At 38.9% G+C, this 26,855-nt stretch overlaps 3 protein-coding genes across 3 annotated transcripts; 1 reads left to right on the top strand and 2 right to left on the bottom strand.

Annotated features, from left to right (window-relative positions):
* Positions 1–2,252: 2,252 nt before the first annotated feature.
* tmem169b (transmembrane protein 169b) lies at positions 2,253–6,760 on the bottom strand. The gene is made up of 3 exons (XM_084725288.1): positions 6,605–6,760; positions 5,631–6,018; positions 2,253–3,935 (listed from the first exon to the last, which is right to left on the bottom strand). The coding sequence occupies exons 2-3, from the start codon at positions 5,854–5,856 to the stop codon at positions 3,301–3,303; spliced, it is 861 nt and encodes a 286-aa protein (XP_084581414.1). The 5' UTR covers positions 5,857–6,018; positions 6,605–6,760; the 3' UTR covers positions 2,253–3,300.
* Positions 6,761–7,299: 539 nt separating this feature from the next.
* LOC146323071 (uncharacterized) lies at positions 7,300–12,473 on the top strand. Its single transcript, XM_084725290.1, has 13 exons — positions 7,300–7,886; positions 8,139–8,195; positions 8,455–8,581; positions 8,723–8,812; positions 8,905–9,092; positions 9,185–9,227; positions 9,311–9,425; positions 9,544–9,685; positions 9,786–9,850; positions 11,131–11,342; positions 11,427–11,562; positions 11,646–11,687; positions 11,777–12,473. The coding sequence occupies exons 1-13, from the start codon at positions 7,835–7,837 to the stop codon at positions 11,927–11,929; spliced, it is 1,422 nt and encodes a 473-aa protein (XP_084581416.1). The 5' UTR covers positions 7,300–7,834; the 3' UTR covers positions 11,930–12,473.
* A 112-nt stretch (positions 12,474–12,585) lies between these two features.
* On the bottom strand, positions 12,586–25,418 carry pfkla (phosphofructokinase, liver a). Its single transcript, XM_084725289.1, has 22 exons — positions 25,153–25,418; positions 23,446–23,519; positions 23,252–23,329; positions 21,810–21,999; positions 20,972–21,137; positions 20,013–20,057; positions 19,812–19,920; positions 19,149–19,244; positions 18,737–18,829; positions 18,016–18,141; positions 17,854–17,918; positions 17,602–17,665; positions 16,749–16,895; positions 16,578–16,648; positions 15,258–15,345; positions 14,994–15,146; positions 14,236–14,400; positions 14,104–14,165; positions 13,633–13,744; positions 13,414–13,513; positions 13,218–13,323; positions 12,586–13,136 (listed from the first exon to the last, which is right to left on the bottom strand). The coding sequence occupies exons 1-22, from the start codon at positions 25,235–25,237 to the stop codon at positions 12,989–12,991; spliced, it is 2,343 nt and encodes a 780-aa protein (XP_084581415.1). The 5' UTR covers positions 25,238–25,418; the 3' UTR covers positions 12,586–12,988.
* Positions 25,419–26,855: the final 1,437 nt, after the last annotated feature.

Here is a 26,855-nt window from a genome sequence, read left to right on the forward strand (position 1 = left end):
TAAAAGATGAGTGATGTTGGATTAAATATAGGATTTCATAACCTGAAATAAAAAAGGATGAAGATTACGATAGGATTCCTAAAGTTAGTTCTGATCTTTGCCAAAATCATAGGTTTTCTTACCCTTATTTGTGCATAAACTACAAGTTATATGAACTTCTTTTTAAAATACAAATTCACTTATCTTATCAGTATCGACCCTGAGAAGCAAGTAATTATCGTATATAAACATCGGCTGAAAAAAAAAATCGATGTTTCATGTTATATGTATTAATTTTAATTGTATAGGTTTTATTTCCCTACATCCCAGTGTTTAAAGATGCTCTTCACGCTGCTAGGAATAAAATTATTTTGAGAAAATACAAAACTCCTCAAATTAGAAAAAAAGCCAGCTCAAGTTGGTAAATATGTGCTCCTGACAGTGTTTTTCTCTATTGTACTGTATTTGACATCGCAGCATATGGTTTCTCTTCAGTGATCACTCCAATGTAACACCAGGGTGCCAGTAATAAGCTCTCAAAGCTCCCGAACCCCAGAGAGCCATCTGCATCTGTGTGCACCACGCAGGGATATATGCTGACTTGTTTTTCTGAGACATAAACCATGCAGAAAACAGTGGCCTGCTGTGCATTGAGAGAAGACGAACAAGATGTTGTTTTGTCTTCAACAATGTAGTTTTAAAAATTAGCACATAGCTGTGATGTAATGACATAACACTTTATTTAATTTGTGTAATTCCTTACTTTGCATTCTGTATTTTCACAACATGTAATGTGGCATACAGAGCCAGTCCTTAGACACTCAGATTTACCAGTAAGAAATTAAAATTTATGAACTCAGCCAGTTCTTATCATAAACATTTGTCTCCTTAAACCAATCACATGCATCCGCTGTGTATTTCAATCAGTTACTGAAGACTGTTTGCAATACATTTACTTCAAAGTGCCAGAGGATAAAACACCAAGGTACAACACTTTCATGAAGTGTACTAGACTTAAATACTTAAAATAAATTAAATCAGCAATAAAAACATGACTTAATGTAAATGCAACAGGAATTCTTAGATGGAAAATTACAGAAAACTTCATTTTACTCTTGTACAAGTGGTTTAAGATCACAAACATCTGTGTTGATGGTGCCTTAAACATATGAAAAAACACTGACACACACTGAAAAAATATAAATTCACCAAAGAAATGTCTGAATCGTCAGATTGTCCTGACTATGGCTTCAAATCATGGCTGGATTAACCTGTTATGGAGCGCTGGGACAAAGATGAGCAAAAACTATTAACACATCAATGAGCCACGGCGCTGCACTGGGCGACATGTTCCTTCATTACCATGAACACCTACACTGTAGTTTATTTTGAGAAAAACCCACATACAGCTTCGTTCTGCTGAAAATACTCACAAGAGCATCAAAAGTGGATTAATACACAAGTGAAAATAGTCCACACAAATGTATTGTATACTCCTGTTTGAGAAACCTTTGCTTCAAACTACAGTGTCCAGCTCGTAATTCACCTCTTTTAAAAGTTAAACTATACGTCTGTGGCCTTTTATTAAAGATTTACGTTTTCAGTAGCAACCAACGCTTGGAGTTGACAAGGAGAGGGAAGTCACAGTTTTTTAGATGGATAAATGCTGGTATGATATGATGATTCCACATCTATCCATAAGTGTACAAGAGCCCACTAGAACTACTACGTGTCTGTGGTTAAAACATTGTTGGTTTTAGTGTTTTCATGGGATTAGTTGACAATAGGAAAACTCTAAAGTAACAACAGCATTATTCTTATAGATACTGGCAAAGTATCAGAAGACTTTCCCCATGTTAAGGTACTTTTTTTTTGTCAAAATTGTGCTCATTGGTGCATACCTCCCAGTCAATACCCACTTTTTTCCAGTTGGTAATCCAGCCCTGCTTCAAATGCAACTTCACTGAGTGATTATAATGACGTCACATACAAGACAGCACCGCCTTTGAAACAAATGCTGTTGTGGATGTCAGTGCTCAGCACAGTGATCACATACATTTTAATTACAGATATTTACAGATGAAAGTGAAACTCGGTTTAACTTTCAGGCCTCCGACGATGTGCGTATCAGTGTCCACATCCAGTTTTTCTAAACTTTACTACTCGAGGCACCAAGGCCGACGTGTATCAAAAGGACTTTGAGTAGGATTCAGTGATTTGAGAATAACTCTTACAACATAAAAGTAAAAAATGACCCAACATGCTCAACTGAATCATTTATAGAGATGGGGCTTTATTACAGAAACTTCCAAACTTGCAGACACCATCGTGCTAGACACAATGGAGACTATCTGCTATCTTCACCCATTCTTTTTATTTATCTTCCAAGTTAGCATTGTTGTAAACATGTAAACAACTGATTGCTTTTCTCCAGTTTTTGTACATTTCATTCAGAATTGCCAGGTCTGTGTGACAAAACCAGTCAAATGTCAGGTCAAAACCAGCCCAGCAATCAATAAAACTGGCACAGAGGAGTGAAGATCATTAGACACGACGTGTGTGTGTGTGTGTGTGTGTGTGTGTGTGTACGTGGTTGTGCGTTCTGGCGTGTGTCGTGTCTGTGTGTGTGTGGGTGTACATGCTGATCTAGAGCCAATTTGATAGAATTTGGGTATATCTAAATTATTTAATTTAAAATGTGGATTTTTATTAAAAGATAATATTATATTCTTAAAGTAATTTGAATACAAAATAGGTCAAACCAACCAGCAGACAAAAAAAAAAAGGTAACCCATGGCAACACTTCAAAAAGTAGCCCAATTCCACAGGAAAATCACAGACCTGGCAACCCTGATTTCAATATTTCAGTACGTTTAAAAGAACATATGTGTGTTGGTTAATAATGTTGGTTGCTAGGTAACAGACATAAAACTTGATAAGAGATGCTGTATTGAGTATAGGATTTTCCAATGTGAGATAAAATAGGAATTAGATAAACTAGGATTATTAAATTTTGTTAGGATTTGCTTCTGTGATACCAAATTGAGAAAGAATCCTATCTTAGACTCTTCCTGTCTTAACTTATGACTTAAATTGGAAGTTTCTGTAATGCAGCCCCAATAGTGCTTTAAAAATGAAGTAGTAGTGCATTTCAGCACAATTCAGGCAGTGTTTGATATAGTGATGTCATTTACAGAAAAGTATAGTGAAATATATTTATACTGTATACTTTCCTGTGACTGACTGAGCTTTCTGGCATGATCACTTTGACCACACCTACATCAACATGTGCCTCAGCTGGACGTCAGTGCCCCCCCCCCTTCACACTGATGATGTCTGGGCGAGTTCACTTGGGGCCTTGCTCTGCAGAGTGCCAGAAACAGTATCAGAGTCAAGCAGCTCTACTATGCTATAAGGAGAACAGTCCTCCAGTCCCATCTTCCCGCAGGCCCAGCCGCAGAAACCTTTCTCCAGGTCTCTCACTGCCTGCCACCACTCGCTGAAGGCCCAGGACACCTGCACCACAGCGGAGTAGAGAGCCAGAGACAGCGCCATGGGCATGATGAGCATGGGGTAGAAGATGATGAGGAAGGGGCATATGGTAATCTTGTGCCAGAACGTCCGCTCCTCATTGTACACCAGGAAGACGTTGTACCAGGTGAGGGTGCCGTAGTAGAAGGAGGTGATGAAGGAGAGGAGGAAAACCACAGGGGCACAGGAGACGCTCCACAGGACAACGTGGGGTCCCTGGCACACGCCCAAGCTGCAGTTGCGTTTGGCGCCTTCCCCCGCCTCACACTCTGCGTCAAGACGTTCCCTTGACTTAGCCAGATCCCTGATTTCCTTCTCTGTCAAAGTGAGGTGAATGTCCACCACCTGACCCTTCTTTTTTCCTCGGGTGATGGTGCCCGTCAGGGTCACGTAGCGGCTGTCTGGAGGAAGGCTCCACCCTCCTCCTGTCACAAGATAACACAACATAAGACAGTTACCTACAGCATGTATCAGGGGTAAGGATGTTAATTATTAATCAGTGTTAAGACTTTAACTAATTAAAATGTCTTAAAGGGATAGTTCACCCAAAAAAAATGAAACTTCAGTCATTATCTACCCACCCTCATGGCGACTGAAGGTCGGATTTAGTTTTTTAGTTCACAAAACACTGCTGGAAAACAATGGAAGTAAATGGTGACCAGTTTTCAATCGTAAAAAAAACAACAGAATAAAAAACATAAAATGCCTTCATACTGCTTGTCTGGTGTAATCCAAGTCTACAAAAGCCCCAACATGCAAAGTTGACTAAAAAAATGTTATTTACATGTTTTTAGCCTGAATCTCCACATTCATGTGCACAAGCACACCGTCTGAACTCTGAGTATGTGAGGGAGATGATGTGCAAAGGACATGTTTGGGGCTTTAGGAGACTTGGATTATGCCAGACGAGCAGTACGGAGGCATTTTGTGTTATTTTTCCTGTTGTTTTTTCTGTTTGAAAACTGGTCACCATTCACTTCCATTGTTTGGGCGATTCTGCGACGCTGTTTTCCTGTGAAACTCCAGCAGTGTTTTGCAGACTAACAAAACAAACCCGACCCTCAGTGCATTATTTTCAGCAACTGGGTCATGGTTTTTTGAATTTTATAAATGTCTTTGTGTGTGTGTGTGTGTGTGTGTGTGTGTGTGTGTGTGTGTGTGTGTGTGTGTGAGCACCACAGGGCTTGTGCCATTTAGTCCTTTTATAATGGAGAGAAGGCAGACATCTCTATGGCTGACATTTCCAAAACTCTGCAACTCCAACACCAAAACAATCTAGATGGATATGTAGCACTACAAGCCACGGGACAAATATATGTTTTTGATTTTGGCATGAACTGTCCTTTTAAATAACCTCCTATGAGTTGTTTCTTTTTAATCTTTAGGTTTAAAAATGTGCTGAAAAATAAATTATTCAATTCCTCCATTTGCTAGGGACCCTCTTCAACCCACTCAAGGAGCCCTGTTGGTCCCTGGACCCCAGTTTGGAAAACACTGACCTATATGACATTGATAAACAACACAAAATTAGGTTCCCTTCCTTATCTATCCTCTTGTTTGGGTACTAAGAAGAACGAATCGCTGCGTTTATATGTGCATGAGTAGCCTGGTTACAATCAGGTTTGTGGAGTATCCTGGTTATGTTTTGTGAATGTAAACATCAGATCCTGGTTTTCAGAAACCTGGATGAGGCCTTATCCCTGCAGCTCTCAGATAGAAACCAGGATACTGTGTCACGTAAACACATTATCCGGGTTTCTGAACATTGTTTGATGGTACAGAACAGAGTGGTTGAGATGGTGAGAGATCAAGATACAGCTGCACACACGTGATCAGACACCTGGATACTGTTAGAATCATGCATACAGCAATATGAATGAGCAGGTTTTTCATGTTTTACGCATGCAAAGCAATGCCATGTGCTGAATGTGGTCAAAACCGGATAATCAGGACAATCGTGTGCATATAAATCCAGTCAGTGACTCTGGAAACCTAAAAGAAAACAAGAGCAGCTCAAATATAAAAAAGCACCGCTTGACTTGACATTCTTTCCTTCAGTAATAATAATAATAACTGGCATATGGCTTCATGATTTTAACAGAATCTGACAAACGTCTCACCTTCGCCTGTAGGTGTGCAGAGGAACTTTGCTCCCTCCTCTGCGCTCCTCTCTGCTCCCTCTTCTCCACCTTGGTCCTCTCCGGGCGCCCTCTCCATTTCAGAACGGTACACAATAATGGACTCTGGACGTGGGTCTTTCTTCTTCCTCCTCTTCCTCCTGATGGAGGGCCCCACCTCTCCGTCGTCCACGTGGTTCCCCGACATGTCTGACCTCAAGGAGATCATCTGGGGGCTGCCCTCTCCTTCAGTCTGAGGCTCCTCTACCTGTGCCGTCCCCTCACCTGATCCAGGAAACTCTTTGACTCTGAGGATACTTTCTGATTATGGAGACTAATAACAGTGAAGTCCTGGGGAACACAAGCCACCCATAATGTTCAGGTCTTCAATCTGAGGAAGATTAAGTGACACATTACCACACAAACAGAGAGGGAGGGAGTCATCAAACAGCAGGTTTGCTTGTGTACAGTCACTGTAATGTAATCCTCTGTGGCCTACATTCTGCAAAGTCAGTTTTTCTATGATGATGAGTAATAAAAATCCACCAAATGTCATATTTTTATTGATCTGATAGCATTAGGCATCAGAACAGGCAGCGACCAAATCGTTCTAGATGGATGACAAACAAAGCGTGATAGATGTGATCAGAAAAGGGGGGCTCGTCTCTGTTTTGCATGACAGCGAAACGGTGCTCTCAGTGGAAATATGCAGCGAGCTCAGTCTATTTACATCATCCTGCTAGATTTACAGACACAATGACAGAAAAACTGCACAAGTCACTGACAGATTGTGATGATTTTCCAAAGGAATGCATAATTTGACAAGGGGGGGCTGAAATCGACAATGCAACCCATTCTTCACACAGCTGATCCCCTCCCATTTAAATCCCACCCATGTCCGCTCTTTTGTCTGCAGAAACCAGCCGGTGAGCAGCATTTGCTCCAAACACAATTTGCAGCTGAAAGTCAGATCTTACCTTCAAACAGGCTGGACGAACAGCGGGTAAATCAACGATATCGTTCGAGGATAAATCACTGAATTTGTTTGGGCCCGCACATCACACAGCACTGTGTTTGTGTCGATACAGATGCGCTACGCAAGATGATTTCCAGAATAGCACTAAACCCGCCCCTCTAACCGCTGTCACACCAATCCTGAGCCATCCTCTCTGCGGTCATGTGAACATGAAAAAATGATGGAGAGAAAAAAAAAAATCCACCAGTGTCTATTAAAAGCACATCTGTCCCAGAGAGAATGAGACATGGGAATGAGTAACTAATATCTGAAAACCAAATTTAAAAAAATCCATCAAAATAAACTGTAAAAATCAGATAACAATGTGTGTAACTATTTTTAGTTGTTTTTTGTTTTGTTTGTATTTTTTTAGGTGTATAGCCCAACTTTTCAATTGTATGCAGTATGGACATATATTCCCCTCAATTAATAAGGCTATGATTATTTTATAGCCTCTATTCACTATTCATTCAATACAATACAACTTTATTAATTCCACTAGGGGCAATTTGCTAGAGCAGCTTGTTATACATTTAAAAACCAATCAAACAAACAACAAAATAAAACAAACAAAAAAACTATCAGCTACATACAGGAACATACAGACAAACAGAACATGATAAATAATGTTCTTAACAGGCTTCCTATAGCACAATAATGTAATAATAATTTATAAGGGCCCTATGATTTGTATGCAGTTACATGAATTGATTAACATATCAATAAAGTATTGCATACTAAATTTATTCTAGCTCGATTACATATACAATTTAATCATTTTTCAAATTATCATTTTTCACGAGTTGATAAAATTAATACCGCGCTTTTACATTGAAAGAATGCATCCTCTAACGTCTAAACCGTTAACAACGGTAGTGTCTAGACGGTAAACCTTGATTTACGGAACACTCGCGAGATTTTAATTCGTCACTTCTTCATCGCGCACGTTGTACCAAATAATTATGTTTTACAATATGACTACGTTGCGGTTAAAAAATTGGGTAGGTTTAGCGACAAAACATAATTGTCTAGGGTTAGGGAAATAATATAATTACTGTCACTCTCGCGAGATCTTTAGCGAGTCGGGGGTTCCCATCGAGACACGACCGTTGACAGCAGCCGCAGCACTCAGCGTACACTTGATAGTTGATGTCTGTTCAGCTGATGTGGTTAATGTAAAGTTGGTGTAAAAATGACCGACCAGTTTTCATTTAATAATATTGACAACCTCCTTTTGCAATTTGGTTAGTTCGGTTATTGAGTTACTTTTGGGTTTTTAATTGTAGTTTTGCTCTCATTCGATGCTTGCTTGACTAACAATGTAGCCTAGCTAAAGATTTAGCTAACGTTAGCTAGTTAACATAAGCCAGTATTGTTGTTACCTAGCTAGCTCTCTAACTAACTTAAGCTAATTCAGGTGAAAAGATAATAACAATTATACTAATAGATAGTAACATTACTTCTTTTTGAGATAATTTTTCTTTTGCATTTCGTAGCTCTTCAAACTCGGGAGCTTGCTCAAAAGAAGAATCAAATCAACGAACAAATTAAAGGTAAAGTTATGTCTAATTGAAGGTTTATTCTTCTTAATTTAGTAGCTAGCTAGTTCAATAAAAATTGACATCTTTGTTCACTGGTCAAATGACTAGTGAATATTTGTTTATTTGTTTTTCTATTTTTGGCCAATGACTGTTGCTAATTTTGTGCCCTCCAGGTAGGTGTGAAAGACAGGCTAACAAACAAGTAGTTAGTTTACCATAGATTTTATGTGGTGATATGGTTTCCATCAAGTGTTCACATTTTTGTCAACAGTTTGCCGAGCTGACATCGCTGAGAGGAGGTCTTACATTGAAACAATCCACAGAAATACCAATAAACTTGAGGAAGAAATCAGGTTGAAGCAGAGCAACATGATGCATAATAAAGCAAATGGTAAAAGGTATGACGACGAAGTGAAACATGGGCCAAACCATGATGAGTCAACGTGATACATCATCAGATTTTACTTGTACGTTAACATAAGCAGTGCAGTGTAGTATGGATGTTCATATATTGCTTCTTGTCATCCTTGTAACTTTAGCATGAAGGCAACTAACAGCCTGCTTCTTCAGTATGAGCAGACACTGAAAGAAGAACTAGAGAGCAGAAAAGCCAGCTACAACCATGACAAGTGGGTTCGGTTAACTGTGATCAAATGTATTCAATACGTTTTCATGGGAAATAATAAAAAACGGAATTATTCCTCATTTGTAACCCACCAAGGGAAGTCTACGAGGAGAGAATTGAGAGCTATAAGAAGATATTCCAGTTGCATAAAGAATATTATTGCCAAAATCCTCTTGCTCAAAAGCTCCTGACGCTGCAGGCAGAAAAAGAGGAGATTGAGTCCAGGATCAAGGCTTGTGATGATCAAATAACAATGAAACAAAAGGAGCTGGACAATCTCACTGGTAATAAACTTTTTATATCACCACAACCTGCTCTGGTAAAGCTGACATGTTTACAGCTTTTTATACCACTAATTTAATTTCTGTCTGACCAGGTCCAGCAGTCAATCCTTCTTCCACTGAGAAACTACCAGACAGGTATCTATAAGTGACTTTCAAAGATAGCAAAAATTAATGACACATGCCTCCAACAAAGCTCAGTTTTCCACTTCTCTTCCTAGTGTTTCTGGCCTGCAGCCCCCAGCAGAACCAGAGAAACAATTGGATCCTCTCACAGTGGAGGGCAGTGACTCCTCCATCGACATCTCCTCTCTTCATCTCAACCAGACAGAGGTTGTCTGATACACTGATGAGTGCTAATCGCATTGTAAAGCTGATGAAATTCTAGTAATCATGAAAAGAAAAGTTGAACCTGATCCTGTTAACCACTAACCATTATAATAAACCCAAATAGACGCACAATGGTCAGAAAACCTCTGTAGATGCAAAGGCTGAAGAAATTCATGAGGAAAACAAGGGTCAGGATACAAACACCACTGACAGCCCTGTCCCAGAAGAAGCAAGCACTGAGCTGTGGTCAAGTCAGCAGGTGAATGGTAAGAACAGAGATGTCTGATAAGTATTTCATTTAATGACATGGTTTTATACACCAGAGGACTTTTTTTTAAACATATTTGGTTGTTTATATTTTTTCAGAACAAAGTTGCCAAGATGCCACTGAGGAGCAGGACCAGGAAACTGGACCAGAGGACCAGGTCTTGGTAAAGCCTTTTCCCTCTTTGCCCTTAGCCACTGTATGTTTCAGGTGGTGGTGAAAAGCCTACTGATTATGGGAAACTCCACTGATTTTACCCAAAACATCAGTTTACACATTACAAGGACTACAAGCCAGTTTTTTTGTTGGGCAGGCAGGTTGAGCTCGGCTGATGACTGGGAAAAGATAGACTGGACTGGCACAGGTAAACACAGGATTAGACTGGTCTCAGGAGAACACAAGTAAAAACTAAACTGAGTCACAAACTTGGCCATAGCATTAATTGATCAACTGAATGTTCTGGCGAAGACTGGAGTCAAGAGCCGGGGTATTTATACTGCAGGAGCTTGAGGAGTTGAGTCTCGGGTGTGCAGGTTAATTGGCAGCAAGAGTGAGATGGAGCACCATGCTCAGACAAACACACAGACAGACACAGAGAAGACAAACAAGGGACCAACAAGAGACACAGGGGAGGGGTAAACAACAGAATACACTGGGAATGAGGGCCGGCTGGACCATGATATTTTAAGTCTGAAAATACAACTCCAGGGTTGGAAAGACATTTACCAGCCAAGGAGGGCTGAATTAATCATACTATTGAAGTGCATTATGCGAAATCTAGGGCAGTGTTTATGGAGTTAAACCCATACTAGGAACTAAAAGTTGAGATGTTTCAGCCTCTTTCCAGAAATAATCTCAATTTACTGAGAGGTTATGAGTTTTCACTGGTAGCCTGGTTGACACCAGGCTGTGTGTTTCTTACAGGTGAAGCATCTGGATGGTGAATAGTGATGCAAACGTGCATCACGTTTACATTCTTACCTAGTCTTCAGTTTTGATGAGGATGTCTGAGTGTGAGCAACTCCAGATGGATTCAATCTAACCTGCCCCCTGCTTTAAAAGCTATTGTATGGAAGCATTTTGGCTTGTTTGAAGTTTAAGGAAAACAAGGCCTGGACAAGAGCCACGCTACATGCAGACTGTGTCTAAATAAGTTAATTATGGATCACAAAAAATTTACTAGGTTTTAAAAAGAAGCTGTTGCACAAGGAGAAAAAATAATCATGCATTAAATTTTGATGCATCAGGATGCATCAACAATGGTTTTATAATCACATTGCTGCCCTCTGAATGGGACTCAGATTCAAACCTGTTCAGTTTGTCAAATGTTGTATTTTATGTTAATTTTTATGTCAAATCAGACTGTATCACAGTCTCATTAAGGTCTACGCTGTAAATGGAATTTCAGCAGCGCCCACTCTGACACTGAAACTATTTTTTGTATAGGAAGAGCAGCAGTCCACTGTATCAGACATGGAGCAGACATTGGAGCAGGAGGAGCTGGAAGAAAGAGTAGCTGTAGAGGAAGAGCAGGCACCAAGCAAAGAGGACAATGAAGGACCTGCTGCTTTTCCTCAACCATCATCTCAGGAAATGAATCCTGAGTCGTCCCCAGCAACAGAGAAAGCTGTGCCTTCAACCCCAACATTCCCATTTAAGTAAGGCCTGAGTATCCAAGTTGTCCAACGCTTTGAATCACTGATAAGACAGCTTCTGAGAAGTATTTCCTGTTGCTGTTTCAGCCTCAGCCCTGGAAGCTCCCCACATGCAGGGAGCTCTGATACCAAATCTCCAGCTTTCTCGTTCTGTCTGAACTCTGATCCTAACACACCAGGCTTCTCTGAGTTTGGATTTGACGTGGGCTTGTCGAGGGATGAGGTGAGGAGTGAGCAAAAGGAATAAACGATGTGACAGAAATAACAGTTTCTTAGTTTTGTAATTACTTCTGAGTTTCTTTACAGGACTCATCTTTCGCTTTCACCAGCTCTTTTTTCAACGAGAAGGTACTGCATTTTTACTGTAACACTTCCACACCTATATTTCATCAGTATAACTAAAATACAAATACCAAACTCTGTTCATCTCTTTCCAGAAAACCACAGAATCAAAGTCTTCAAGCTCTGAGTTCCTGTTTGACCAACCGGAGCAAAGTGAAGACTTCCAGTTTGCCTTCAACTCCAAGAGCCCTCAGGCAACTAACAAAGACAACACCAGGGATGACTTTCCTTTCTCATTCAACTTTTGAAAGTTTTGAGAATAAGAAAAATATTTTCAGTTCATCCACATTAGTTCGTTACTAATTTTCTTCTGCAATGTTCTCTATCTCTAGTGGGTTAATGACAAATAGGTTAGGTGAAAGTTCATAATTTAACATCATTATAAAAGTTCTAAAACTTAAGCAGTTAAGGTAAAATTTGTTGGTATTTATTTATTTGTTCAATTTAATATCTTATTTCAGTAGCCACTCGTAGTACAATGAAAATATTGTTAACATTCTTACTGCTGAATAACATTTTATTGAGGATATAGTATTACTATCAAAATAATACACAAGATATGTTCATACCTTTATACAGATTGTTCTGTTGTAATTGCAGTGGTTGTGATACACCATAATATTACTTGTGATTTGATACTTTGGACTAATTAATGACAGGAGGAGTGTTTCAGTCTTACACAGTGTAATAAACTGAAATGAACATGGTCCCTTAACTTGGTCTGTTGAATCACAGTCACATACACATATATCAGAAGAGAATCTCAAATCAACCACTGGAGCTCTCACAACTTACTTTTTTTGTACAAATTATAAAGGGACTACAAAAATTTAGTAGCTCTTTAGTTAATTAAGCATCTTACAACAGGGATATACACACTTCCTTTTACTTAAGGGACCTGATCAGATGACTTCTGGCTCAGTATTCATCTTAAAGAAGTCAATATTTCACTTGTATGATTTTGATCACATGACATATAATCAGTTTTCTATTATATATTCAGTAGCAAATTAACACAGTTTTAGAGTCATGACACAGCTGACTTTCATTTTATGTCAGTGATTTGACTACACAAAGGCTCACTTAGCACAAGAAATATCAAATTCTGATCTGTATTGAACGCCTCTATAAATGAACACTTGATGTACATATTTACATTTTTTAATATGCTGGAGCTACTTTGAGTCTTGATTACAGACTGAGATCAGTCCTGTAAACATAACAGCAGACTGAAAATCATTCTTAAAACAAAGGATGGATAGATAAGGGTTAAAAAGTGCAGAGGGTATACTGTTGATTTAGGGAACCTAGAACCCGGAGTCGATGCTGATGGAGCGTCGAGTCACGTGTTCAATCTCTCCTGGGACGTATTCACAGAAGCTGGTTTGGTACTTGGCCAACATTTTTAGCAACGGACGAAGTGTTATCCACCACTGGACTTTGGGCATCCGATGCCTGAAAAACAAATTCACATATTATTAAAACTGATTAATAATAAATGTAGGTAATGTTGGTAAAAACAGCGAATTTGCTTACTCAAAATCAGTCACAGCCTTCAGCTCAGTGACGGGGATGAATGAGATGACCTTCCTGTTGAGGCCGAGCACACAGGCTGTATCTGGTGAGTTGGCGAACACGCGCTCTGTTGGGAAAAAAGACGGTGTACTCATTGCATTGCTGTGGTTTGACTGAGTTTCTGAGGAATTTATTCATGTCGAATCAGGCTTTATACCTTGTCTGAAGTTTTCAGTCAATCTCTCTGAAATCCACTGGACAGCCCTCACGCCCAACTTCGTGCCAAAATTTCTATCAAAGGGAGAGGGTGCTCCTCCCTAGAGCACACAAGCTGAGTATAAACATGTTGCAAGACTTATGTTGTCACTGTCATTTGTCAGTTGCTAAGATGTGTTTCACTGACAGAGTTGATGGATCTTGTCTGGTGGCTCCGTACCTGCTGAAGGTGTCCCAAGACATTGACCCTGCAGTCAAAGATGCCCTTCCCCTCTGATGAATACAGCCTATGGATGAAATCTGTTGTGTAGTTTTCATGGCATTTTTCATTCCTGTTATGACAGAGAAACATATCAACAAGGGAAAATGTAAGTCTGTACTGCATACGATATGATGGATAGTTTCCTCAACAGATATCAAAGCAGATAGATGTATTAGTAGTTTAGCTCTTGACATGATGCTAAAATCACGTTATAAACAAACAGACCTGGGTTTGTTTTAACTGAACCATAGAGATAAGCTGTGAATGCATCGTCAGTAGTGTGTGTATACGTCAATTGTATGAAACAAGACTGACACACCATTAAGAACGCATACATTAGAAAGCACGACGCAGCAACAACAAATGGAACATAGATGGAAAGTCTTTGCATGGAGTATGAATGTATGAAGCTGAATGAGTGTTATGTACCTCAGTACAAGACCCCGCTGGATGTCCTTCTTCATCTTTTCAGTTAAGTGCTCCACATTGGTCTGTCAAAAGACAAGAAAATTAAAGAGACAGCTTACAGACAAAATAAACAAACTGTTTTTTTAATCTTACCTTCAGGTCATGGATGTTGAAGGGGTCTTCAAAGATGTAGGCTGCGTCAGCACCCACAGCTATACCAGTGGAAGTAGCCAGATAACCACAGAATCCACCCATAGTTTCCACCACAAATACTCGTCTCTTGGTCCCTGTGGCGGACTGCTTGATCTTGTCACAACCCTGAAGAAAGAAGAAGAAAAATCAATGTGACAGGAGAGCGTGGTAATTGAAGACAGAGGGATTCATCATCTGGGGAACATTATTGTTCGAAAAAAAAAAAAAAAAGTATAGTAATTGATCTAAAGATTTATTTCAGTCTGGACCAAAAGTGGTGGACCGACAGACCAGTGTGTTTGGTTTGTCTGTTCTGGGCTCCTGTAGAAATATGGCAGTGCCACAGTGGACGTGAGAACGAACCAGTGTCCTCTGTAGATATGAACAGCTCATGCTGAAGTAACAAAAGCACAACAGTTCATAATTTCAGGTGATTATACACTAATGAAAACATGCCTATGGATATTATATTCTATTTATGCCATATTCTGCCAGTAAATCTCCATAAATAGTACACACTGACCTCTCAAGATAAAAATTAAAGCTATAAATACTCACTGTCACCCCTGTTTTGGCTAAGTACACAGAGTTCAAAGTGTATCTTCGTCATATGGCAGCTCATGTTAGATGTGATGTTCTCTGGCTTGGTTCAGTCTTTATTCATGTTAATCCTGAAACATCAAAGTCACGCTGTTAATTTGCCATCTGCTCAGCATTACCTCCATGGCAGCATTGACAGCCGTGTCTGCTCCCAGGCTGAAGTCAGTTCCAGGGACGTTGTTGCTGATGGTAGCAGGGATTACACACATGGGGATGCAGAGCTCATCATAGCGACTCCTGGCTTCAAACAGCTGCAGCACACCTTCATAGCCCTTTGAAAGTAACCAAGAGGGTAGACTGAAAACCTCTTTGATGTAACACTGACACTATAAATTAATATACAACTAATACAACTCTGGTTCTTTGAAGGGTGGTGTCTCTACCTCAAACCCTCCAATCACAAGCAGAGCTGAGATGTTGAACTTAGTGATGGTTTCCACAATCCCTTCAATGTGTTTGTTTGGAAGAGTTCTGAAATATGACATGAAACAAAAATTAAAAATCACTTTAAGAGGTCGTGCAAAATTTCTATTTATCAAGTGACATCAGCCTGGTTCCTCAGCTTTGACTTGGACACTACATATTTTTACCAGAAAATCTGCATTACAAACCGAAACCTTTGAATTTGAAAGATGAAGGGTGGTAATGTCTAACAAAAGACAATATCGTGTTGCATTATGTATTATATGGGAACTGTAAGATCATATAGGTCAACAGAGGGAGACTTATTTTTCAGGTCAACAAGGAAGTTAGCATTTTCCTGCTTCCCTCCACAAACCAATGGGATTTTTCCATTTTGTTTTGGATTAGAGCAGAAAGTAGCAAACACAAGGCTTAAATGTTTTGTTCAGCGATATAATCTTCACGTTTCTGATTTTTTTAAGGGGGGAAAATGCAATCGCCCGAAGTAAAAAGCTAAAGTGAGGCTGTAAAGGAAATAAACTTCAGCATCAACAAACACGAAGTGACCAGTGTTCAGCATGATTACATGTCCCTGACAACCCCTGCATCTTTATTTTGACACCTGTTAGCAACCATTACTTTTAAGACACGCACAATCTAATATTAGCTAATATGCTAACTAATTTCTGGGGTTGAGGACTCATTCCTGCTGCAAAGTAGTAATATTAAAATATCAACAGGGTCAATTTTATGGAAAATATTCATAGATATTATAATTAGATTATCTGTTTTAGCAAATATAGCAAATGAAATCCCTGACAAATCAAATCAAGTTATGTCATCACATTTATTTAAAAAATTCTGAAAAATCAAATTTTGCTGTAATGCAAACCTGCTGATTGGTTTTGTACTTGGCACTCGATGGCCAGCACACCCCAAAATGTGACGGGCATCCTTAACACATTAAAAATAGTTCCAACATCAAAATGATCAAAAATTATATTGTGTCATGGTATATGTCATCATACTGCCTTACTGTGGCCTCTTCTTTGGATCTCTTTAGACTTGGATTAAATTTCCTACATCCTGAAAACAGAGTCAAGACGAGAAGCAGAAGTCTAGTTTTTTTTTTCTTGTATTACATTTTACTTTATATTTATTATTATTTGTCCGATGGCAACAAAAATCAACTGTTTACCCCAACTTCAAGTCCCCAAACTTTGGAAGTACAATACTAAACTGGTAGAGTCCTCTCACTTAAATATGTTCATGTTAAGGAATCAAAGTCTCCTGTTGCTCACCGTTTTGTCCCCAGCAGTGAGCCCCCTTGGCCGGTCCATCCCGCCACATTGTGCCATTCCATCTCAAAAACCTGCAGACAGACAGGTGTCAGGGTCTCCTCTCACTCTCATACAGATCACTTGTTAAAATCCGCTACAGTGTGGTAAAAATGTAGAAGTAGAAACCCTCACCGTTCCTCTGGCAAGTCCTTGAAAGCCATCATTGACAGCGTAGACCTTGTGTCCGTGAGCGAGCGCCAACCTCACAGCAGACCTCACTGCTGAGTTCATCCCTGCAGCTGGAGCTCCCACGTTCAGAATAGCCAAAGAGAAATTGCTCTGAGGGAGAACATGAGTCAGATAATGATGAGCACATTTAACGTCTGCTGTTCTTATATGTGTTAAAGGGATAGCTCGGATTATTTAGTGAGGTTTTATGAGGTACTTACGGTAATCAATGAACTGCGGTGGACAGGGTCAGCAATGAAAGGCATTTTAACCACATGAAAAAAGACCCACTTAAAACAATCAATCAGATTAAGTGTACACTATATTTAGAATATTTTCACTGTTTTACTTTACTGTCTGAGGGGAAACCACTGTAATATAAACCAATTGCTTTGTGTCACTCAACCAAACTCCATTGGCGAAATAATTTTACCTTGCAGAACACAGGAGTTACAGGTCTACAACTTCCTCTATATGTTTGTGTTATTGGATTAGTTTGGTGTGTTCTGCAAGATTTTTCCAATGGAGTTTGCTTGGTTTGGAGAAAGTGATATTTCACTTATATAACAGCAGGTTGCTGTAGGAAAAGGCTGTCTGACGGCAACATCAACAGTGAAAATATTCTAAATATAGCGTACAAATAAACTGATAATGATTTTTTTAAATGGATCTTTTTAAAGTGGCTAAAATAAATTTTGCTGCTGACCTTGTCCACCATAATGCATTGCGTACCTTCCATACTAGGACTCAACTTCAAATAATTAGAACTACGCCTTTAAGGTTGACGGTGTTTGTATGTGTGCAGATGTGTGTTCACCTTAGACTGTGCCGGTTTCTGGAAGGCAAGAAGCTTGTAGATGTTCCAGTTGTTCTCAAAACTCCTGCAAGAAAATCATCACTTTTAGCTGGTCTTGTTTATTATTTTCAGACAAAAAAACAAAATTAAATCATGTGTGTGATCATATTAATATGAAGATGCATTTGTTGTAATAAATCAAGCAATTATGCATTATAATATCGTGACATATTCTAATATCTATTATGCATGAAAAAAATTTGGAGTTCTCACCCTCCACGTAGTTTGACAGCCTCATCAAACCTCTTCTCATTCATGGCCTTCTGCACCAACTTAGTCTGCAAATTATGGTAGAGCTGTGAGATGCAGTAACCTCCCACTGGTCACAGAGTGTGTCCATTAAAATCAATTATAGACGAGAGGAGAGCCGCTCACCATCTCCACACACTCCATTAGAGGCAGACGAACAGCATGGTTACCTGACAGGCCGATGGCACAGGCAGGGGTGTCAGGAGAGGCCTCCATCAGGGCAACCACCGCCTCCACACCCACCTTTGTGCTCTGAAAACACAAGTAAGGCCATGCATGAGAATATAAATGCACAGACGATGAACGTTGAAGAGTATCACCTCCTACTCATTAGTAATGTCTTGTATTGGTTACATGGATGACGATATGACCACGTATAAGTAAATATAAATATTGATACTGAATATTTCTAATGCTTTCAGTACTCATTTTTTACAGTACTGATACTCCAGTACCAGCTGCAGTGTCTCGCTGTCTCTTCTCACCAACAGTGAGTTGACACTGCTGCAGTGCCACGTTGTCCCCTCTCCTCTCGTATTGCTCTTTTCTTCTTGTCCCTCGTCTCATTTGCTCCTGGTGAATGTCCGTTGTCATGTTATAGACTTATTATATTTATCTTGTAATAAAAATCTAAAATTTTATGGCCTTAATGGCCACCTGCCATGGTAACATTATTATATAAAGGCTGGGTGAGACATGTTCTACGTTTCTGCAGATTAGAACTTCAATGTTTAAACTATTGCTGAAACAGACGAGCTGTAAGGCCCCAACATTTTGGTAATTTGTCAAGACTCATAGCTCCATTTTGCACCATTAAATAAAGAATTCAGTATGTTGATCAACTCACCAGTATTCTGTCAAACGCTGAGGGAGTTCCTCCTCGCTGAACATGGCCGAGTACTGTCACTCTGGTATCGTAACCCAGCCTCTTTACCACCAGCTTCAAACATACATGATAACTTTTCAGTGTATTATAGGTTTGTCATTTAGCAGGCAAATACAGCAGAGAAAAAAATCATTTACAAACATTTGAGAGGAGAACTCCTGTGGCACAAAAGTCACAGTACATTTTCTGTTTTTACAGAATAAAAGTCTACCTTTCATTTACTACAGACATTTAAACACTGACCTGAACTGCTTTCTGCTGGTTCAGCCTTTGCCTGTTAAACATTTCATCAGCACTGACTGCCTCTTGGCTGTTGTGCAGCTGTTACTGTTGCTCTCCATAATTATCCCCGGTCCTTAATCTTTAAACTTACATCTTTTACATAAGTGGAGGAGATGGGCTCGCCATTTCTGTCGATGGCTCCTTCTGCAACAATTATAATGTTGAGTCTTGACCCCTTTAAGCGGCTCTGGAGGTAAAAAGAGTAAAGTAAATCAGTAAGCACAATCCTGCTTGTAAATACTGTATTTTAAGAGAGGCAAATCAGCCTCATTTCTTGAACTGCTTGTAGAGTAACGCTGAGTATCAGTGCTTGATATCGTAAAGGTATCCTAAAAAGCCCAGTATGAAGTAGTATGGAACCTTCTCCAGTGAAACAATACCTGCATTTGATTCTTTTCATATCCAGAACTAGAAAAAAATAACATGTGACTGGCCCACTGCTGCAGCAGCTACAAACCCATACAGTTTGTGGTGTGGTTAAATCGACCGTGGTGTATTTAATGGAAGTGGAAGTTCAGAGTTAAGCTTTTCAAGATGCTACCAAGAGGTTTGAAAGTATGGCTACACTACAGGCCTGTCACGTCTGATAAAAATAAATGCATATTTCAGGATAAGTGTCTAACTCTATGAGACTAAACAGCATGTCCATTTTTCTCCAACTTCAAAACAGACTGAGCTCTCCAGTGAACACATATATATGTATGTGCCTGTGGCTAATATATACTGTAGTCTTTGATTAGTTTTCATGTCTTACCGACTCTAGACGGGCACACATACGGTCCTCCCAGCCCTCCAGAGGAGGAGCCTCTGGAATGAAGAGCCAGTCCGCTCCAGAGGCCAGAGCTGACACCAAGGCCAGATACCTAGAGAAATAACATATTGTTATAGGACAATAATTTGTCTTACTCAGTGGCATTGTATGAAGAATAACATACTGGGTCAGTGTGCTACTCACCCACAGTGTCGCCCCATGACTTCTAGGACAAAAGTGCGCTGATGGCTACAAGAAATACACAACATTTATATTTAAATACGCTAAAAAACATTTGTGGAATTTTTAGATTGTTGCAACATGCAAAGATCCCAGGGAGCAAGTCTGGGCAAGATTATAGAAGTCATGGAAAACTACCCTGAATGAGGGAGCTGCATTATAAGAAAACTTGGCTGAGATGATTACATTCCATTAACAATAAAGCATCACACTATGCGTGCAGGTATAAATACACATTAAGATATGTCTGACTGGCTGCAACTAATGATTCCAATCCACTGATCATTGATAATTTTTGTGAAATATGTCTATGATTGTGTGTCAGAGCCAAAGGTGATGTCTTCAAATTGCATGCTTTGTCCTAATAACAGCCCAAACCCCAGAGACAGACAAAGAAAAGCACTAGATCCTCACATTTAGGTAGCTGGAAGCAGAGAATGTTTTGCACTTTTTCATTGCCACAATAGTTGCCAGTTAATTTATCTAAGTCTGATTCCAGTATTTGTATTACTGCTAAAAAAAATAATCAAATGTACGCCGAAGGGACTTAAATATTGTCTTCTGTGATTGTGATGTATTGTTTTGTTTTTTGTCTTACTTTTTGTCATTATATTACATTATATATATCAGTTTTTTTCTTTTCTTAATTTTGTGATTTTAAAATGATGTTAAATGTATTTATTTTTGTGCTTTTTGTCTTATTTTTTGTCTTCTCTGTGATGTTGCAAATGCAGCTGATGTGATGCAAGACAACGTTCAGACTCATTCTGCCAATTAAGTATCATCATCAATTAAAGCACCACTGTTCATATTCAGAAAGAATTAGTGAACAAACTAATGTTATTTTGACCTCTTAATAACTGCTTTGATGAAACACCAGCTGCGTCACTGCTGCCACTGTTCAGTCTCACACAGTGTCTGACCTTTGTGCGGTGGTCATGATGGCATCAATTATCTCCATGATGCGATGCAGCGCAGAGTCGGCTCCAATGGTCATGTCGGTGCCGCAGAAGTCGTTGTCGATGGAGCCCACGAGCCCCACGATGTTTAGGTGGTCGTGCTGCTTGGCCAGAGTGTCTGTGATCCTTCCTGAAGTAACACACATACACATTACACACACCAAAGCAATAAAATAATCATCATATTACTGCAGAACAAGTCAGGGAATGAGTCTTCAATTCAAGAGGATTAATATGAAATGATACCAAGTTAATGACATGATACCTTACATGGATAGTTCAGTCGAATGGGATGATATGAGATACTAATTAACAGTGTATTACCTACAGTAGATGCTGGTTGACACGCCCCCAATTTGGAGGACCAGCATCACTGTAGAACATGGGAGTTGCTGACTGACCACTTTCTGAGTCTGTTAGTTTGTTTGTGTTATTTTGTGAGTTCAGTATTTCAAAAGCATAGCTCTGATTTACCAAAGAAAATATAAACACAAACAAACAAACAGATCAAAGCAGCAGGAGACTGGAAACTCCTGAGATCTGTGAGATAAAATTACTGAGTTTGTTTGGTCTGGAGACTGATATTTGGCAGTTTCCAATCAGAAAAGGCTGTCTGATGCCAAAGAACAGCAATACACTGATTATCGATAAGTACCTCATACAGCTCCACTTCAAATAATCCAAACTATCCATTTAAAGAGGTAATTCAAATTTTATTCACACTGTTGTTTCCAAAAAGCAGTACCTAATGAGCGTTAAGTCTCAGTAAGAAATTGACTGCAGTTTTTTGAGAGTCCTTTACCTTTCTGTACGAGCTCATCCAGCAGACTGCTCCACTCAGTGCGGAAGATGTTGGCTCCAGTGAGGCTGCCGTCTCCACCGCACACACACAGGTTGGTGATGCCTTTCTTCACCAGGTTGAAGGCGGCAGCGAGCCTGCCCTCACGAGTTGTGAAGGCCTTACATCGGGCGCTACCTATCACAGTCCCACCCTGAGGTCATATAACAAGTCAAAAACCACATCAAGAACAACAGAAACACTTGTTTTTGTTGCGACTCCTGGTGGTGTTGTAAGATACAATAAAATATCTGAGATGGACGTATCAAACTAGATGAAATGTGAACTAAGACCCATTATCAAAAGGGTTGTGATATAGTTATCAGAGTAGGTGATGAGAAAACAACAATATTCTGCTACATAAGGTTTATTTCTAAGGCTTTTCTCTCTAAATTATTTAAATGAAACAGTCTGAAAAGGAGAGAACGCTCTTTGTTTCAGCAGCTCAAAATTCATGAACCCTGAAACAAGGGCTGGCGAGTACACATTGCTTTGCATTAGAGATCAAATGCAAAACAAGTAAAAAACCAGCAGTTAGAAAAAGTAGCATGTGCCCTTCAACACATTTGCTGCATAAATTCAAGACAACTAATGCAAAAAGAACAGTGGTGCTGCTCAGAATTTTCTTTTGAATAGTGCAACTTGCTGCTTCTTCAACTGATATGGTTTCACACACATGCAGCAAGGCCCCTTACCAGATTATAACCAGTATTAGACAGGCAGGGAGAGAAGAGATGAGAGGAGGCTGAAATAATTAAATTCCTATTAAAACCATAAAAAAAAAAAAAAGACAGAGAAGAAAGAGAGAGGTTCAAGATGAGAAAAGGAGCAACAAAAATCCTAAATCGTAATACAATTGTACAATAACACAATTAAGGCACAATAGGTCTTTTTTGAGATTTTGTCATCGATCAATCATTCAAACTTTTGTAGCACTTTTCGTACGTTAACCCAAATTAAATCTATGAATAAAATAGAGAGTAAAAACACAGAATAAGGTTGTTGACAATGATATAAAATAAAACTAATTTTAAAGCAATATTCATAACATAAAGTTAGATAAAACCTAAGCTAATAACTAGATAAAATAGATCAGAAATGGACAAAACAAAACAATACTGATAATAATAAAATAACAGATAGTATTGAATAAAGTAAAAGCAAATATTATTAATAAAATAAAATAAAAATAAATACAACTGATGGTAACAGTAGGGAAAGCACATGTTTAAAGGATAAAACTGATGATGGTTTTCTCCTGTGCTTATTGCATGTTAGTGGGACACCTGAATATGAGCCATTGTTAATGTTAATGCTTTGCCTTGTATGAAAAGTCACAATGTATGCTGTGAAAGAGGCTTATTATATCTGCCTTTTCCACAGTTGATGATAATATTTTAACCTACCTGTTGGATGATGTTGGTGACACTGTGCCAGTGTGCCAGTTTGATGTTGTCTCCCCCATCCACCAGCCCCTGGTATCCCTGAAAAGTCATAGTCATTTCCAAATTATATGTTAATTACAAGAACAGTGTAGAATAGAGACCTAACTAAATTTGTATATTTAATAGGGGCTTATTAATACAAACAGCTTGTTTACCTCATAAATAAGATAGACTTTGGCCCCCACATAGATGCCCATTCTGGTCACAGCTCGGACAGCAGCATTCATCCCTGGGTCGGGGACGGTTGCACAAAAATATTACATTCACCTCCGCTCCTCAATTCATTACACACAAGCTGTTACACCATAACCCAGCATGAGGAAATCAAACCCTGTGGTGATATGACTTCATTATCTCTTATTGGGCAAAGGTGCCACCCGCTCTGTGGAGACAAAGTAATCACAGTCCTTGACAAGCAATTACATGAACAGACCCTGACACAGTATGAGTTAACAGTAGTGGAGGAAGTAATTAGATCTTATACTTACGTAAGTGAAAGTACCAATACAACAGTCTAGAAATACTCTGTTGTAAGTCATACATTCCAAATCTTACTTAAGTAAAGGTACAAAAGGAACCTACTTACTGCACCAAAAGTAAAAGAACTCATTATGCAAAATGACCTATTTCAGAATAAGGCACGATGATGCATCAATATCCACTTCACATTGCTGCAAGTGGTAAAGGTAAATTTTAATTTTAGACAGATTTTAATGGCAATATTTAATTACTCTATATAATACAGCATTATAATGAAGTACCCTAGTGCTGTGAAGATTCCCTGGGCCACAAATCTTGCTCTCCAGATCGTATATATCCCAATAAATGTCACATCATCAAGTCAAGTCAAATTTTATTTATATAACCCAATATCATGATATGCAATTTGCCTCAGCCAGCTTTACAATCTGTACATTGATTTAAATTTTATTTTTCAGAGAAAATCTAAATTGTGATGCAAAAATTATCATTTCCACTAATTGTGAAAACATAATAATGAATAACATATTCCATTTCTGCCTTATTCTGCCAATAAAGCTTTGTAAAATGTATACACTGAGAAACACTGATTGATATTTTTCGCCATTTTCTCACATTTTAAAACAAACAACAAATTATTCATGGAATAACCGAAAATAATCCACTGATTAATCGGTTATTAAAATAATCCTTAGCTGCAGCCCTGCTTACATGTTGCAAGTAGAATTAATTTTAATTACTTCTATCTTACTTACTGTCTACTGTATTTCTGTCTGTTCTGCTTTGTCACCTGTTTTTAATTGTATTGGCTGTTTTCAGTGCTTTTTCTGTGAAACACTTTTTAACCTAAAGTTAGTCACTATTATTATTATTATTTTATATACTGCTGCATTACCTGTATATTTTCCCCTGGGTATCAGTTAATTCTATTTATTCATTATATTTTGTATTTCAAAATTTGAATCTGCAAAATAATTAGTAGGCTGACTTAATTATTACATAAATACAATAAAATAAAATACAATATTTGTTTCTGAAAAGACATATGAAGTAGCCGACAATTTTAATATTCAGGTGAAGTGCAAGTGCACCAAATTAAACTCGAATACAGTACCTGAGTGAGTGTACTTGTTTACTTTACACCAGTGTGAGTGAACCTACATACAGTATAGGTACTGTAAATGCATGCAGCCCCATACACGACGACCTTTGACCTCTGCTGACATTACCCAACTGTCAGTGTTCACTCAACTCTCCATAAACAAACTGCTCCTATCCCCCCGTCTATGTTAACATTTATTGCAGAAACCTAGCTTGACATCTACGTGTATTTAGAAGCTCTTACTGCCACATAACGACAGTCTGGCTGACTTGTGAGTCACCTTGTGCATCTCCACCGCTGGTTAAAACTGCTATTGCTCGACCCGCTCCCGTCATCTTCAGCTTCTCCAAGTCCATCGAAGACATTCCGACCCGCTCAGTTTACAACAACAAAACCGGGCGAAAACGAGGAAAATGTCCGTTAACGAGCGAGGGAAAGTGATTCGTTGGGTAAATCCGTGTTACTCCAGATGTCGCTTCCTCGTTTTAAGCAGATAAGTAGTCAGTGAACGTTCAACAGTGACACTTCTTCAGGTTAACTCCGCCTCATGGATGTAACGTCTACGCGCCGCCCCTGTCCAAAGGGGAGGGGAGCCCCCGTGGAAGAGCACAGGGAGCATTTGGTTTATAATCCAGCGCTCTCCGGCAGAAATCCAGCGCCGACACGTCACGAAGAACGTTAACCCCGCCTGCTCGCCGTGCCCTGAGATGTAGAGATCTCAGCAGCAGCACGTCCAGCACGACCTAATTTCAACAGGTTTTATTGCGCTAATAATGTTACTCAGAGCAATTACTACCAACGAATCTGAACTTTTAAACTTATCTTTACAAAAACTGTAGAAACAGATCTAATGATGTGGCTATAAACTGATTAAATTAAAGTTTATTTTAAGATAAGGCAGATCTTAATTTAGCTTAAAGAATATTTTTGTGCAGATAGACTAAAATGAATGGTACACATAGTTTATACATGCATGATAAAATATTCCAGTGATTCTTAAATAGAGGTTTGGGAACCCTTAAGGGGCTGTGAAAAGTTTTCAGACACATTCTTTTAAATGATTTTTAAAAAGTTATTTGTTTATTCTACAAAATACTTCAATGTAGCCTGCATTTATTTCATGAGTAGACTTTTGGCAGTCATTATTATTTACACAAACTATTTCATTTCCAGAAATCATTTTATAGGCCCAAGTATAAATATCATATTTTGTATTGTACAGTGTATTATTTAAAATAAGAATCCACATTTTATTTTGCACTGAGTGAAATACGCTCTTCTGATGTGTGTGCATGTTATAGGTATTCTATGTGCAAATATTTTTAGTACACGTCTAATATCTTTCTAATAAATGAGGTATTTTAAAAACACAAGCCATGTCAAATTTTTTCCATGAAACATACATGAGGGGATCCCCGGTATATTTTCTATCTTGTAAGGGGTCCTTGGTTGAGAAAAAACAGAGAACCTCTGAAGTATACTATATATACTGTCAACAGAAAATTATTGTATTTTGCCACCATTTTCACTGTGCTTGAGGTGGAAAATAATCTGAGGGCCCTTAATTAAGGCTTTAATTTTAAAGGTTTTGTTATCTAAAGGGTCTTTTCATACATAAGCCTTACCCACTAACATGAAACCGGCCCAGTTCCAATTCAAGCACCTAATTTTGAACTGCTCTGAACATTTTCACCAAATATAAACTGGTCCGTTAACTGAAAAATTGTTTTTTTCTTAGAAATTAAAGTGGGCATATCATAGAGGTTATGTGCAACACCCTCTGAATGAAATCCATGCTTACAGTCGTTCTACTTAAAACTGGTTTAAATGCAGGCTGGTTCATTACTTCACAATTTTTCTGGTAGAAAAGGGCCCACAGAGCAGGTCTAGACCCCAAACAATTTATATTATTTACAGAGACCCAGCAGTTCCCACAAGGAGCAAGCGCTGGTGCAACAGTAGTGCTGAAAAACTTCCTCTTAA

The sequence above is a fragment of the Lutjanus erythropterus genome, chromosome 8, assembly GCF_056507025.1.
Source record: "Lutjanus erythropterus isolate fLutEry1 chromosome 8, fLutEry1.hap2, whole genome shotgun sequence".
Taxonomy (NCBI): domain Eukaryota; kingdom Metazoa; phylum Chordata; class Actinopteri; order Lutjaniformes; family Lutjanidae; genus Lutjanus; species Lutjanus erythropterus.